This window comes from Chelon labrosus (assembly GCF_963514085.1).
Source record: "Chelon labrosus genome assembly, chromosome: 6".
Lineage (NCBI taxonomy): Eukaryota > Metazoa > Chordata > Actinopteri > Mugiliformes > Mugilidae > Chelon > Chelon labrosus.
Window position 1 is genome coordinate 17,969,989 of NC_140342.1, and position 15,828 is coordinate 17,985,816.

At 41.5% G+C, this 15,828-nt stretch overlaps 1 protein-coding gene across 1 annotated transcript in view; it reads right to left on the reverse strand.

Annotated features, from left to right (window-relative positions):
- Positions 1–334: 334 nt before the first annotated feature.
- The window catches only part of pde1cb (phosphodiesterase 1C, calmodulin-dependent b), a gene marked incomplete at its 5' end in the record, with an annotated part of 92,782 nt that continues 77,288 nt past the window's right edge, over positions 335–15,828 (reverse strand). Inside the window, 9 exons of the mRNA XM_084546662.1 lie at positions 335–1,578; positions 1,962–2,195; positions 3,175–3,344; positions 5,404–5,524; positions 6,401–6,482; positions 8,654–8,774; positions 12,741–12,842; positions 13,291–13,419; positions 14,291–14,391. Of these exons, the coding sequence (XP_084402788.1) occupies positions 1,493–1,578; positions 1,962–2,195; positions 3,175–3,344; positions 5,404–5,524; positions 6,401–6,482; positions 8,654–8,774; positions 12,741–12,842; positions 13,291–13,419; positions 14,291–14,391 (1,146 nt within the window). The 3' untranslated portion in view covers positions 335–1,492. The remainder of the gene's footprint in view (positions 1,579–1,961; positions 2,196–3,174; positions 3,345–5,403; positions 5,525–6,400; positions 6,483–8,653; positions 8,775–12,740; positions 12,843–13,290; positions 13,420–14,290; positions 14,392–15,828) is intronic.

Below are 15,828 nucleotides of genomic sequence, written 5' to 3' on the forward strand. Positions count from 1 at the left end.
CTGTAAACACGCCGATTAAACATTACACCAACAACCTAGAAGATGATGAAGCCTCGGTAACACAACCGCGCTGCAAAAGAAAAAAAAAAGAAGAAGAAAAAATAAAAACATTCACAGATCATAGGATTTTTCTCTAATTCGGCGACAGCGTTGACTTTTTGCTACAGCTTGAATACACGTAAGAAGGCATCGAGAAGAAGACATACAGTGTGAGGATATTAGACACATCTAGTGCATGATTCATGTAGGACACAACAAATCCAAAACAAACGCATTTACCAAAAAAAGAAAAAGAAAAGAGGTAAACAAAGAGATTTTACAAAAAAAAAAAAAAAAAAAAAACTTGAAATGCATCTGCGCGTGTGATATGTTTGAAATGCAAAAGCTGCATTCTAATTTTTGGACAATTTTCACAACAGTTATATTACAGCATATCCAAAACAAAAATAGTGGACTGTGGATAGATCTCTACTCCTCCTCATATCCATACATATACAAACTTTCAATATATACAATAAAGAGGACGAAAACACACAAAAAACAACTATAAGAACCTGGCTGCACATTCGAATTGCACGATGTTTGAGGAAAGCACTAAGAAAGTAAACATGTTGGCGGGGACAGGAAGAAGGGTATTGATGTCAGAGTGTGTATAAGAAAATAGTAGTGCTGTAGACCTGTGAATGTAACCCCAGTGTGCTGTACACATGTATTGTATATGATGTGCAGCAGTTGTAAAAGTCCCTCTGAATGTGCATCTATTCTGCATTGCACACAGATCTGCATTTGTGTATTCGTTTGCAAAGATCAAATTAAATAAGTTGTAACACAAAAACCTTTCAATTCACCAAACTACTAAATCTAAATCTAAGGATCGCTGCAGAGAGTGGAAGTTGGGCTAGAACAAAGGCTACATGTCTGTGTTTGGATTAAACATAAAAGTGAAGTAAAAAGAAGGGAAAGCTAAAAACAATAGCAGTCTGGAAAAGGCTCCACTTCACCCCCCTCTGTCTTTACCAGTAAGCAGGAAGGAAGGAGTAATGCACACGGCTCTGTGTAGAAGAGCCTGGGAGTAAAGATATGGTAAAAGAAAAGTTAAAGCAGTTGATCATAAAAAATAAAAAAAGGAAGCAAAGGTGTCAGTTTATCTGTGTCCTGCAGGGGGCGACACAGTCCAACTAATGGCTTTCCCTCTATTCTGAGCATCAGTTCTTCCCATTTGGGTTTTAAAAGCAGGTTCAGGTCAGCAAACAGCGTGGCCGCGGTCGCTTACTCCATCACTGCCTCGGCTTTGGGGAAAGAGGAGAAGAATAATTTAATCAGCGTCTATTGTGTGGAAATCTACGAGAAAGAAACGTAATGAATTTGTATGAATTGTAATGTCTGTTTAATCTGATCAAGGCTAAAATGTTTAATAGATGGACAATAGATGGAAATACTATTTTATAAAGGTCAGAAATAGTCATTGAAATAAAAAGTCAATCGTTTCAAGCTAGCAATCGACACTGAACTCACCATCGACTGCTTTGTTCTTGTTTTCTTCATCCTCTGGAGATTCAGCCCCTTCTGACAACTCTCCTGAAAAAACAAAACAGAGTAGCTGTGTTATTTGATAGTAGCACATGAGCAAACTTACAAAAGCATCCTCTTGAAGCTTTTATGTAATATGCACCAAAATGGCCTGACAGATTTTGAAACCACTCTTGTTACCTATAAATATTCTATCAACACGCTACGGTATAATTTCAGAATTATCAGGTGAATAAATGTAACTGGGACTTAAGTTTGAAACATGAGACGTTGCTGAGTTGGGACAGTATAAATGCAAGTAAAGCTCTGTGTAGCTGCTTCTTGGGTACACAGGATTACTTTGCATGTATAAGTAATGAAGAGAAACAGCTTCATGTCACACGTCTTAAAGCGAGGCCATACTGTGGGATTACACAGTTAAAAGGATGTACCGTTCTGCAGTGGAGGATTCTTGTGCGTGGCACTCCCGGGCGGCGCTCCCTGCTCCGTTTCCCCCGTGTTGCCATCTGGTGGTCTGCTGACCTCTGCTGACTCGGGCGCCTCCTCCTCCAGTTTGTCCTCCTTTGGTTCAGGCTGTTCGGATTCTGTGTGGACCTCCTGGGGCTCCATAGCCTCTTCCTGCTGGGCTAGCTCCTCTGCTTCCTTTTTAGCTCTCTCCTCCGCTTCTGAGGTCACACGGGGGCAAGTTAGCACATGTGAAAGTGGATGATCATAGGAATTATCACAGCTTCTTACTTCGTACTTAAAGCCAGTAAAGATTGAGAGCACTCAGCGAGTTGTTTCAGACCAGACTCGTGCCACTAAAACCTGCATTAACAGTGTACGGCCACTAGGTGGCAGCAAAAACAAATATATTATTGAGCTGCTGAAGTGTGAAGCACACACTAGCTTATAAGCAGTTTCAGAGAGACATTATCATTCACTGACTCCACTATTTACTCTCTTTTCACTACTTCCAGCTGCTACATGTCCAACAACACTCACGAAGACCATATAATCCAAACACAACTCTCACTAGGGCGATGAACCAAAACAGGAGATCCCTTCCTAAATAACACTAAAGCAGTTTGGCTCGAACTGAGAAGTCAGATTATAATTGTCTGCAGCTTTATTACAAATAACCAATTTCACATAATTCATTCAGATCATTACAGGTTAACGATCATTTATTATTACTTTATATAGTGTTAATAAGACAAAATATTTTGGTTGCCAGGTTGTGAGTTAAATCTATTTGCCTTGTGTTTATTCTTTTGACTTGATAAATATTTTTAATCAATAAATGGATGCATAGTAATAGATCTCAGTCAGTGCCTGCAGTTAAAAATGAATTCTTAAACGCGCCTTACAATAACTCATCAACTTTCAAATTGTAAATCAAAAGAAACTATGCATTTTTAATGAACTTGAGCTATTACAACAAGTGACGTGCAGTAGGAAGACAAATACCACTCTGTCATGTAGGTAAGCTTTGTTGTTTGTATATAAAGCACAAGTTAATCATTTATTGACCATGAGTAAATCTACAGGTTGGATACAGCTTGAATCATTTATAATAGGCACCTTATTAGAATACGTTTAAATTGAATCACTTTCACCCAATCCCCAATCTTTCATTTTACAAGTCGTATGGGTGTACGGTACCTTTAGCAGCCTGGGCTTTCCATCTCTCTCTGTTCTGATAAACCTCTTCGTTCCACAACGCCTTGAAGTTCTTCATGTCGACCGTCAACAGAGAGCTCTGGCCGGATGAGCTGCTGTCAGAGCTCTTGATGCTGTGCCTCTTGGCTTCATCCGAGCTAATACTATTCAGGCTGGACCGATGAAGAATAAGATGGAAGAAGAGAGTTTAAACTTTAGAGACAGTGCATGAGTAGGGCCATGCTAGAAGCTCTGTGCTACTGAACAATGGTTTGAAGTAAATGCTAACATAAGTCACTTTTACCACATTCAATAAGTTAATCATGTTAGCATGCTAACATATGTTAATTAGTAGTGAACCCAAAGCAGATGATATTATCATCGATTTTACTAATATCTGGTCATAAACCAAGTATTTGACAAGTAAAATCTTGTACTGATGAGTGGGCTAAAAGTTAAAGAGTCAGTCCACCTACTTTACACATGAAGCTCAGTTTCACAAGGAGGACTGCTCGACCTTGGAAGCTAGTCTTGGTTTGGAGCACAGCCTTTCAATGCATGATAATCATGCTGTATATTTTCAGCATACTGTAGACTCTCCAAGGACATCATTACGTCCATTGTGAATAAATATCCGCAAATCTGCTTAAAGATTATTCTGCAGTTTGGGAATTTGGCTGATATAATCACATTTTTAAAAATAAGAAATTTCTCAGGACTCCAGAGCATGTCAGAGGGAAAAGCAGAGGGGCTTTACGAAGCTTTGAAAATCTGATTCAATGAAAGATGCTCTCAAGTTACTTCATGGAAGTACAATGCTGTGCTATATTGCTGAAGGTATCCCAGCTGTCACTGGGCGAGAGGTGGGGTACACCTTGGATAGGTCGCCAGTCTATCGCAGGGCTAACACAGAGAGACAGACAACCATTCACACTCACACCTACGGTCAATTTAGAATGACCAATGAACCTAACCAGCATGTCTTTGGACGGTGGGAGGAAGCCAGAGTACCTGGAGAGAACCCACGCAGACACAGGGAGAACAAACTCCACACAGGCTATTCCTACAATCCCCCCAAATAGTTTCTGAGGCATATTGGCAAAAAACACAAATGTCAACATCATGGTGGGTCAGGGGCCTTCACAGTCAGCAGGAGTCATCCTCTGGTGACCTTGAATTCGTGTCATTTCATCGCAACATCTCAAACAGTGAAGTCGTGCTGGAATCACGTATCTGTTCTGACTGAAAACATTCAGATTCAGCCGCATGTTAAAAGAAAGACGGATGGATGAACCGAGTCGGCCACAGAGAGCAGACATAGTTACAGATGATTGAAAGCACCTATAAATGCTTTGAAGGAACGGTCCCTATAAACCCATAAGCATCCAGGTGTGTAGGTAGACAAGAAGACTGCACAAGTGGCAACACTATCTGTGATTTCCAGCCGGTTAGCTTCGACTGGGGCCCACTGAGTAATGCTAATGCCTGCTGTTGAGCAGAATGAGGAGGCTGATGCTGATGTGCAGGTGCAACGGTGCAGACTCCCCACAAACTTCTTTATTTTCCAAATTATCCCACTTTATATTTTTAAACAAAAAACAGACTCTAGGTTTTTAATTAACTGTCTCCAGAGAGAGTTTAAATATCGCTAACGCAATTTCAAGCGAAATGCACTTTATTGTTTGGAAGCTTTCAAAGCCTTGCACATACCTTAGTTGGTATGAGGCCAGAGGAAAGGTATTGAGCCAATTAATTAAACCAGTGGAGACAAAAATCACTGCCTTTTGTATCTTGAGAGACTATTGTGTATGCCATACCAGCTCCAAGGCCCATTCTTGATCAGGGGACGGTGACGTGAACTTGACTAGCATCTCTAAAATGCCAATTTCAAGGTGTGCCGCTTTGCCTGATGAAAGGTGGAGACATTTCCACGCACAGAAATGGATTACTCACAGGAGACTCATCTGCTGTTCTCAATACTCCCATTAGATATGCTGTTACTGCAGAGGAGCTGTTGATGTTCAATCATGCCGTCGAGCGAGCAGTTATTCAGAAAGGTGTGAGAGGTGAAGGGTGAAAAACTATAAATTTTCCACCCTTGATTAACGAGCCCGGTTGATTAAAATTCACTCAGATTTACATTTAGTCACCCGCTTCCATCTGCATCAGTTCTGCTACTTAGCAACATATTTACATCCAAATAATTATATGTCATCCTCAGAGAAACCTCACCTTGAGCGCCTAAAGCCGGCGAAACCTGAATGGGAGGCCTCGTCAATGAGCGGCGTGACGATACGCTCCATCATGTCCGTTAGCACAGTGAAGGTGGGCACCACGATGAAGTCTATGAACCCTGAGGACACAGGCATCAGCAACAATAATGTCAGTATGTCTGTGTTGACACGTCCTAGCAGACTGGGAAGAAAAGAAGCTCAAACCAATCACTGGAAAATATTAAAGACAATTAAAACATTTATGGTCAACAGAACCACAGTCATTTTGTAAGTCCATTTGTGTTTCTCAATGGAAATGGCTGACTTTTATTTTTTACATTTTTGCACAGGCAAACATTTGATCCTCTTGGAAAGAGAGCAAATAAAGGAGATAATACTGTACTTAAACAACACAACAAAAAGATAAATACAAAATAGCATTAGCCATTATTTAACAAATTTAATACATGTAAGAATCTTCTCTGGAATATCCGCCTTTAGCACGTAGGCTTATTTCATAATTCCCCACCACTTTGACATCAACTTGCTGACATTTTGACCACTCATTCATTCATTCATTCATTCTGTAATTGCTTGTCCGGGCTGGAGCCTATCCCAGCTGTCATCGGGCGGGGTACACCCTGGACAGGTCGCCATTCTATCGCAGGACTAACACAGAGAGACAGACAACCACTCACACTCACATGCACACCTAGGGCCAATTCAGAATCACCAATGAACGAGAATGTCTTTGACACTTAACGGTGGGAGGAAGCCGGAGTAACCGGAGAGAACCCATGCAGACACAGGGAGAACATGCAAACTCCACACAGAAAGGCCCCAGTTGGCCTGGATTTGAACCCGGAACCTTCTTGCTGAGAGGCATCAGTGCTAACCATCATGCTCTTTCATGCTAAATTCTTTCAGTTGCCAGGTGTTTCAAGTAGGACTGGTGAACCAATACAAGCAGACGCTATTATGAGACTATGAATGTTGAGGATTGGGGAGCCACTCACCGATCTGGGATTGTGCCACCATTGTGGACTTTCGGTCGCAGAGCGGAGAGAACGGCAGTCCGAGTTCAGATTCTTTGTCCCCCTGGAAACACAACAGCTTCCTTAGTCTTAAATCATACAGCCTTTGGTTTTTAGAAAAAGAAAATCTCAACACGCCCTTCGGGCATACACGCACACCACTGCACACCATATGCTCACACTTCTATCAGCAGACATTGGATTTGTCTGGGCCCCACCACAAGTGCTTTTGGGCCACAAATGTGTTTCATTTTCTCTTCTGATTTGTCACAAACAGATGAGATGTGGAGTTGGGAGGCGATGTTCTTTGGAGAAGCAATTTATCGGCAATTCCTATCCCGAGAGGCAGAGGCCTCATGGAAGCAGCCACAATAACAATAGCACTGATAATGAGAACAATGTGGATTAATAATGGAGGAGATGAAAGCAATGTGGCACCATTTAAACCTCTGTTTCTTCTTGATGACATTTACAATGTCACCATTTATTATTTATAGCCAAATGCACTGTTTTATTAAAGAGGTCATATTGCACATTTTAGTCTTTTGCTGTGCTTGAAATTGTTTTAAAAACACATTTATGGGTGTGACTGCATATCTCACTAATGGAATGATCTTTGGATGGTATTGTTGTGCCAAACTATCATATTAAAACAATTGTTCATGAATATCATGATTACTGACATAGCAGCTAGCACCTAATATAATCTTGAACATCAGAAACAGAAGAGCAGCTTAAAACTAAGGATAAATAAGTTGCAATGCACGTCAGAACTTGTTTCATCTTTCTGAAATCCTAATAATATTTCTATATAGCAGGAAAAAAAAACTTTGAGGCTCTTTTTCAGCTTTTAAATCACTATGGCTCAAAGTTTTAAATTGTTCTGCAAATAATAAAACTGAGCAAAACTTCACTTGCTAATGGAGTCTGCCTTTCATTCAAACGTTCCTGGAGGTCCCGGAGCACACTCAAATGGGAAACTTTGCTCACACCTTCCTGACACAAATATTGTGTTACGGTTTATTTTTTTCTCACAGCTGATGTGAGAACCTTGTTTCATTCTGTGGGCTGTGTTAAATTGCACAGCATTATACCAGAGGCTTTCAAATTCACAGAGACGATCAAGGTATTTTAAGACCATAAACACCCAATGGCTGCAATTTGCGTCAAGAATCACCCCCCGTTGAAGCCGCGGAAGTCGAATCTGAGCTTCCAGGAAGGACACGTTTTTAGATTGAATGTGACAAAATTTTCCAGAGGATATGATTAACTAGGATGTTCATCATAACTAAACAACTTTAAATCCTGCTTAGAAAACACAGGGCAAAAAAAGAAACATTACAACTTATTTTGACGATATGGTATTTTAAGTTTTCTTTAGGATTGCAGTAATATAACAATAGTTGGTTTTATTCATTGTATTCATGGGTATCATGAAAAGAGGACCTTAAAGTCATAACACTTTGCAGAAATTACAACATTAAAATGTCTCTACATCCCCAAAATATCCTCTATTTATGTGATCTATTTATTTTTCAGAGCATCATTATCCCCAAACACAAGATAATTCATGATAAGAGTGACAAAACACAGTACATTACTACTTTGTCCAACCTTGAAACCCTGTCTTATAAGTAAATCTGTTTGCTCTTCAGTGCACAAATAGATTTATTACAATACTGTTCCATTGAGTACTGTTCAGACTGCCAGTCCAAATTATTTTTTTTCATATCCAGACAGTGTTCAGATTGATTTTTAGAAAGTCTGCACAGCAAAAAAACAACAAAAACAAATATAAACATAGAGACTAACAATCTCGCATAGGTAATGAAACAAATTGTCTGCTGGTGCTTTGGGGGGAGGCTTCTGTACGAGCAAGGCTGGAAGGAATTTAGCAGAACAAGGCCATTTATCAAGAGATACCTCACGACGTGGAAGAAAGTGTGACCAGAATAGCTAAGTACATACTCACGCCTACGTCTGTACCACAGCAACCTGAGCAGATAGACTGCTGAAGTCTGGACTCACAAATCCGACTTTGTTAAAAAAAAAAAAAAAAAAAACATGTCGACAATCTGTCTTTGAGATCTGATTTGATGAACAAACCTGATTTGGCTGCAGTCTCAACAAAGCCTTAGATTGGATTAGTTGTAATTGTGAGTATCGAACAAACTGTACAGGATGGATCACTGCCAGCCCTTGCAGGATTGGGATCGACCAGGTGGAGCCACTCACCTGTCTGAAGAACTCCTCTAGCAGGGAGGTGGTCCAGCGGTGGTGGACGTCCCAGCTTTTGGCTGGGTGGCTGATGTCTGCAGTGTGCAGCAGCAGGGACAGAGCTTTAGGCTTGTCTATGCTAGAGACACAGAACAGAGAGAGTTATACATTTATCACATGCAAACTTTTTTAATGGTTTACCATTTTTTTGTTTCACATCAAATTCAGAGGTTCAATCTGAAGTTATCACAAGTCCTGTCAAAATCTATATCATCAAGACCTTCCAGACAAATATTGAAAAATACCAGACATTGGGGAAGGATACTAGAAAAGGTCCAAGGCAGTGAGTGTCCCTGAAGACAGCTGGTTATAAGAGAAAAATGGGAAAAAATGTGGCACAGCTGTGAATGTGCCTACAGCAATCTGTCCACAGCAGTCGAGGCAGACAACTGAAGAGCGCAATATCAAATGGAAAAAGTCCAAGAGATGGGATGCTTTTTATTGACACTGGTCGTGTTTGCAGTGTGGTTGGAGTATGGGCTGTGGGTTTCGCCCCTTTACTTCAAATGGTGCTGTTTTGAAGAGGAATTACTTTGCAGCCAGTGTGGACAGAAGGAACCGGTCCAGAGAGCAAATAACTATGCTATCATGCATGGCCTTTGGTAATCTACTGAATGAAATGTGTGCACAATTAGAACTGGATCATTTACTAAGACGTGATCCTCCAAAACAGTTGTGACTCATCAGAGAATGGACATGGGCCTTCTGAGGGTGTCCTGTGGTGTATGGCAACAGGATGTTGTTAGTGGGGGCCTTTAGGACCTTTTTGTTGAGGGGAGGGGTCTCTGTGGATCATCCCACAGATACTTGATCAGTTTGGGATCTAGTGAATTTGGAGGCCAGGTCAACACCTTGTGCTGTTCTTCATGTTTTTTTTAGTTGTTCCTAAACCGGTTTTGTGTGTGTACATGTGTCAGGCTGCATCCTGCTGTGGATGGCTGCTGAACATCAAGGAGTGTCATTGCTATGGGGTGGGGGTGCCTAGTCCTGGTCTAGGTGGGTGGTACATGTCTAAGTAACATCCACATGAATGCCAGGTCCAAAAGTTTCCCAGCAGAACCTTGAATTGTCACAAGATGGTTAGTGGTATTTACCTTTCCTGTCAGTGGTTTTAACGTTATGATCATATTCAAATGCAGATTTGTACTCAATCAGAGAGGAACAACACATTTATTGGGGGCCGTTGTCACTTGTGGATTAATTCACATTTAGTAGTGAGTATTTCCAGTAGCAGGATGTCGGAGTGTCTCAAAATAAACTGGTGTGTCTGTATGTCTTAAGGCACTAAATGTGTGGCTCCATGATATGTTTAAATAACTTTGGCAACTGTGGCGAGGAGCCGTTATTGGGATGGGTTCGCTGATGGTTTTGGTCTTTTCATGGGATTTGTTTCATCATGCATATGTCAAATAGAGGAGATGCAAATGCAAAAATGCTTCAGTGCTAATGTGTAATTAAACAGATGCTGAAATATTACTAGACACCTATTAGCATGTGTGTGCAAATGCAATTGCACACAGCTGAAAACATAGAAAGACCTCCGCCCAAAAATAGAGCAGAGAGAAAAAAAAAACCCTCCCCTTTAATCATACTGCCTGCATTAGGCTAATCGGTCTTCTACACCGGGACACGGTGTGAAGATGTATCATCACACCTCTTCAGAAAATCAGCTGTGTCTGCAATATCAGCTGATAACCGTATCAGAATATCATGTTTAATGGACTGACGCATGAACGGGCAGAATATGGAAAACAGGCAGACAAATGAAAACACACACATGCACACACACACACAGCACAAGGTTGAACAGAGGGGAGAAAGACTAGCTCACATTTCCCTTCCTTTTGTGACAGATTGGGACTTAAAGTGCACTCTAAGCAGCCCTGCAGCAGACTGGTTTGGATTACTTCACATTAGAGTCTATTCAGGCTCGCAGCTCCCTGCAGGCTGCAATCGCTTATGTACGTCCATGCTTACTTGTGCGTGCGTGTGCGTACCCTATACTGTAGCTTTATGATTACACTGCAGTCAGCACTTTTTATTTTTTTGATTTGTGTTCACAAATACAGGAATATTCCGACATGTATTCTTTGGAGGCTACTTATCTCCACATCAGTGCCTTCAGAGCAGTTTTCAAATCGTGACGATTGCGGGACATTATCACAGCGAGAAGAGTACCCCCGAAGGTCAAGAAAGTTTCTCGCAGCCTTCTCTGTTCAGCGCTGCAGCTACATCAGCAGTGATGACTCATCAGGTCATACGATCGTTTGCTTGATAGCCCTGTTATGTCTGTTAGCAAACGCAGCTCGGCATCTGCACGAACAGCAGTTATCAGTCACGGTGGCGTGTGTGCACTTAAAATACGTGAAGAGGAAGTTCTGTTAGGAAACACTCAAAGATATGCACACCACAACTGTCCTTAAATGTGTAAGGATATTTACAGCAAGGGGAAACAGAACAGCTGGCCACATTTCTTAATTCTTTAGCTGCAGTTTGGTAATGACAAAAAAAAAAAACTGCTTTATCTCTGTGATTTGAAAGCAGACATACGAGAAAGCTGTCCTTCCTCTAAACCCGAGCATAAACTTTCCGTTTCCCCTCAGATTGTTCGATGTGTAGGATACGAACATTAGCTCAATTCATCTCCACACCCGTCTGAAGAAATATCAGATACTGACGAGGACACGGCTCAGTGAGTTGGAGTAAAAATGCGAGCATGTTTCAGTTTCAGATCATTTTCGGCTTCCATCAGCTACTGTATAGTGGTCAGGGAAAACTAAACATGCTAGTGGCTGCTCACTTGCAGTCACGCTACAATGGATACACCCTTGGCCACGTGACCTTCATGTTGTCGGTCATAGCGGCCCCTTAACAGTCTCCACTGTGAAAGCATTTGGTATGACATACCATTATATCTGTTATCTTTGTTATCTTTGAATGCTGTTTGTCTACATGGAGATATATATATATAAAATAGGCACAACAGAATGCATCGTAGCATCCTTAACTAGTTTATTTCATCACGTGGTCCGTCTTGGATTTCTGGAATTTATTATTTCAAGATTCTGTCTCACCATATCTTTGTAGAGTTGTATATTTATTACATTTTTCGTCCTAGGTAGCATTGAGGCAGGATGAGATGTCTTAGAAAGTGTCCTCAACAATTATGTAAAGTTTGAACAGCTACACATCAATGGGCCACTGACACTGTGAGATACTTCGCCAGTTTTTGATGACATAACTCTCTGTATGTATCTTTAAAGAGCCAAATGTTATGTAATGCAGTTTGACTCAATTTCACTGTACAATAACCAGTGTGCAGCCTGTGATGATATGTTTTAAATCTCCTAAATCATGCCTAGGATTTGGTCTCTTGTCAAATTTATATAAATGCCTACCAAAGGTCCAGAGATTAGTCTTTTGCTGTGGGGTAAGCCCCTTCTCCATGTCTGATTCTCCTCAAACTGCTTTCAACTGAGCAGTTTCGTCGATTTGTGTTAAAGAATACAAGTAGCTGAACAAGAGTCCTTATAAAGACAGTCTGATACTGTCTGTGTATAACAGAACTACAGTGTAGCAGCTGACCTGCCAGAGATTTCTGAAGCTGGCTGTTTTTCAGATAAATCTCACCCTGCCAAATCTGTTGTGACTACACCGTAACTCTGCTGCAGACTTCCAGCACAGGAAAACAAGCAGTGTTTGTGCCTGAGAGGCTCTGTAGTGACACCCTGCTGCATACCAGCACTGTATAATGGATGACATTTGGCACTATTTGGCAGCAGAATTCTCTTCCCCTTTCTATTTTTCAAGTCGAGTAAACAACACCTGAGCAACAGACACCCTGGCTCATTCCAAAAGGATCAATTCATAGAAAGCGTGACTGCTTGTTTTGTGTCTGTGAGTAAACCCTTCAGGGCAGGGTTAATTGGGATGTAAAACGCAGCGGGTAAGTAAATAGAGGTAGAAAGTAGGGTTAGGGTGTAAGCAAATTGCAGGGGCAAAGGCAAGAAATTGTAAACAGTACTGAGAGGGAAGGACAACTGACCCCTCTGGCTGTTGTAGGAAGTTCTTCATGGCCTTAACCTGCTGGAAGTGGCAGGACATGTCCGTGGCCAGCACCATCTCCACCACCAGAGCCCGCAGCTCTCTGGATGAAAACAAAGGAGAGAAAAAACATGAGCCGTGCGCAGCATAATGAACTGTCAAACTCGCAGGTAATAAAAGCCGATTTATTTCGGAAGTCGCTAAAATAAATGAAGGCGGTTGCTGAGAGCTATTTATAATATCTGTCGTGGTGAGTCTCGGCTTATGCTGCGAGAAATCGGATTGGAGCCGTCTTCTTTAGTGCGTTATCACTTACAGTAACGGTCCCATTTGGTATAAAGTTGTTAGACCTCAAAGTTAATCCAAGTTTGCAGATTTTCACTCTGCCTCCACAGAGTCAAAAAAAAAAACACGGCACAAGTTAATTTTCTACGTAACGTGAGCGCCTGTCTATCTGTTTTCTCATGATATGTGTGTTTTGTTTCCTTTTTCTGCCACTCAGCTCAGCTATCTTTGCTTCTTTCTCTTCCTTCGTCGCATGTCTCACTGACCTCCAGTCATCCTTGGAGAGGTTGTAGAGGATGTTCATCTCATCGTCGTCCTGCAGCAGGCGGTAGGCTGCGCTGACATGATGACTCTCCAGCACTGAGCGGTCATTATACAGGATAGCTGTGTCTGACCTGTCAGTCATAGAGAAAGCAAATAGTCTCTTGTTTAACAGGAAAAAAAAAAACTAAACGCATAGAGAATAAACGTGGAAGTATTGACACTCTCAGGAAAATTATAGTTTTGTAATCTTTTCCTCTTTGAGTTGCATTTGTTAGCTCGTTCTCTTTTACATGAACTGAACATCAGCCTTTGCAGAGGGTGCAGGCATGAGGCAAAAAAAAGTGTCTGACACAGGTTTCTTTGTGTTTCAAATGTATTTGATCTTGTCCTTCTCGCAAAGGCACTCTCACCTGGCTAATGGGAGAATTATTCATGTTTTAAATGAATTAAAATAACTTTGATATTTGTTTGAAGGTCCTATATGAAAAGGAAGACTTCCAAGGGATAAAATCCAATCCAAAAAAAACTAAAAATCCCAAAGGTTTCCTACTTTGAAATAGCCTGAAGCCAGCTGAACTTCCCTGCCATTTTTTTTTTTTTTTTTACAGCAGAAACTTTATTATGCAGGGGGAAAGATTTTCTGGGCCATTCATATTGTTGGGCTGGCTTTATGTGGTATGTAGAGGTACAATGAAATCCAAAATGGCGTGTTTCCAGACTCATACTCTGATAAGAACTGATTGTGGCTGTGTCAGGCTACCTCTGGATAGAAAAGAAACCATTAGGTAAATATTAATAATGAAAGTTTCTAAATTGAATGACACTTGATAATTTATTCAAAGGCCAAAGAAAAGGGCACGAGGTTTGGAGTTCATGTGGACTCCCGAGTGTTATTACTGCACTGCAGGCGATCCCAGTGTGAATATAAAGGCCCCTCGCTGTAAATGAAAACATTGATCGGGTGAGTCAGTGCCATGCATTTTTGATTTTATGATCCATTACCTTGTCTGAATGTGGAAGTTGTTTGTGGTCCCCGTGTGCTCGTAGTCGTGCACAGCCGCCGCAAAGATCATGGCAAAGATCTCAAGCTCAGTCAGCCAATGCTGGAGGCGGACGGAAGAGGAGAAGAAGAGGAGGAGGGAGGAGGGACGAGGGCGGTGGGAGTTGAGAATGGAAGCAGGAGAAGGTAAATATAAGGAGGAGGAGGGGTAGATTAGGGAGATCATATAGAAGGAGGAGGGGCGTTGAGGAGGGGAGGCAACGAGATGGAAAAGACAGGGACGTTGACAGGAAAGAAGGAGGGGAAAGTAATGAACACAAGACGAAAGAATGGACAGAAATTAGGGAAGAGAAATGAGAAGGCAGTGAACGGAAAACGGGTAATGCGGTGAGTGGTGGATCACACCACACATAAAGATGCAGAGGAGAAACGTGATATAAAGGATGCAGAGGAGTATTCGGCAGGGAGAATACATTACCGTCGGGGATGAAAGGAAACAAATGGGAGACGGAGATAAAGGAAAGGTTAGAAAAGCAAAAAGGAAACTTTAGATAAGACAAGCTCTATTGAGAATCACATTTTAAACTGTCAGCGCTGCACTTCTCCATCCTCTTTATCTTAGAAGGTCTCTCAGTCTGGGTTGTCACCGTTACCAAAAATAAATGAACAAGTCACGCTCTCTTTAATTTAATAAATGCCTCCACAAAGTGAGACTACCCATCACACTTTCCTATTTAAGATTTTAGGTCAAGTTTTAGACTTTTTAGGCTTTAAGTCGTGACTATATAAGACACACTGTTGAAGAATCGTGATATCGTGAATTATTGGTAAAAAGACACTATTTATCTAAAAAAATGGTAAATCATTTCTGTCTTTAACAGTGTAAGGCCTTCTCACTGTTTATCTCACCAATAGTTCACAACTAAAAGATCTTCAGTCTTGTAGAAAGAAAAGCGTAAAACTCTAAGATGATCAAAGATCTATGTGCGCTTCATTTATTTAGGCGTTGGTGTTTAATCTGTGAGCATATGCAGCATCCACACACCCCAGTGAGTGGACATTTTCCTTTGAGATGTGCGAGCATCTGAGTGCACTCACGTACACAGAGTGGGGATTTATCTCAGGAAGCCTAGTCGATATTGGTGACTAATCAGCGGAGGGGGATGAGGGAGGGAATCATTAAGAACAGGGTGGGTGCAAGATGGCCGATCCACCGCTCAGCGCATTTCCTCACGGGCCTGCTTTATGAATGACCTGTTGATTGTTGATTTAATGGAGTCTGGAGGGCCCGAGAAATGATAGATGCTGCTCTCCAGCTCTCCCAGGAGCCCGTGGTTCTAGCAGTAATGTGGTTTACTCTGCAAGGCACTGCCCAAAGAAACACACCACGTCGACAGCTGTCGCAGCCACCTTATTAAGGTGATTAAATAAAAACACTGGGCGCGGGGGCGGGCCGGTTGGCTGGGGACTTTGAACTCAGGCTAGTGTTTTTTTTTTTCTTTTTTGGAATGAATTCAACATTAGAAAATGCCCTAAAGTC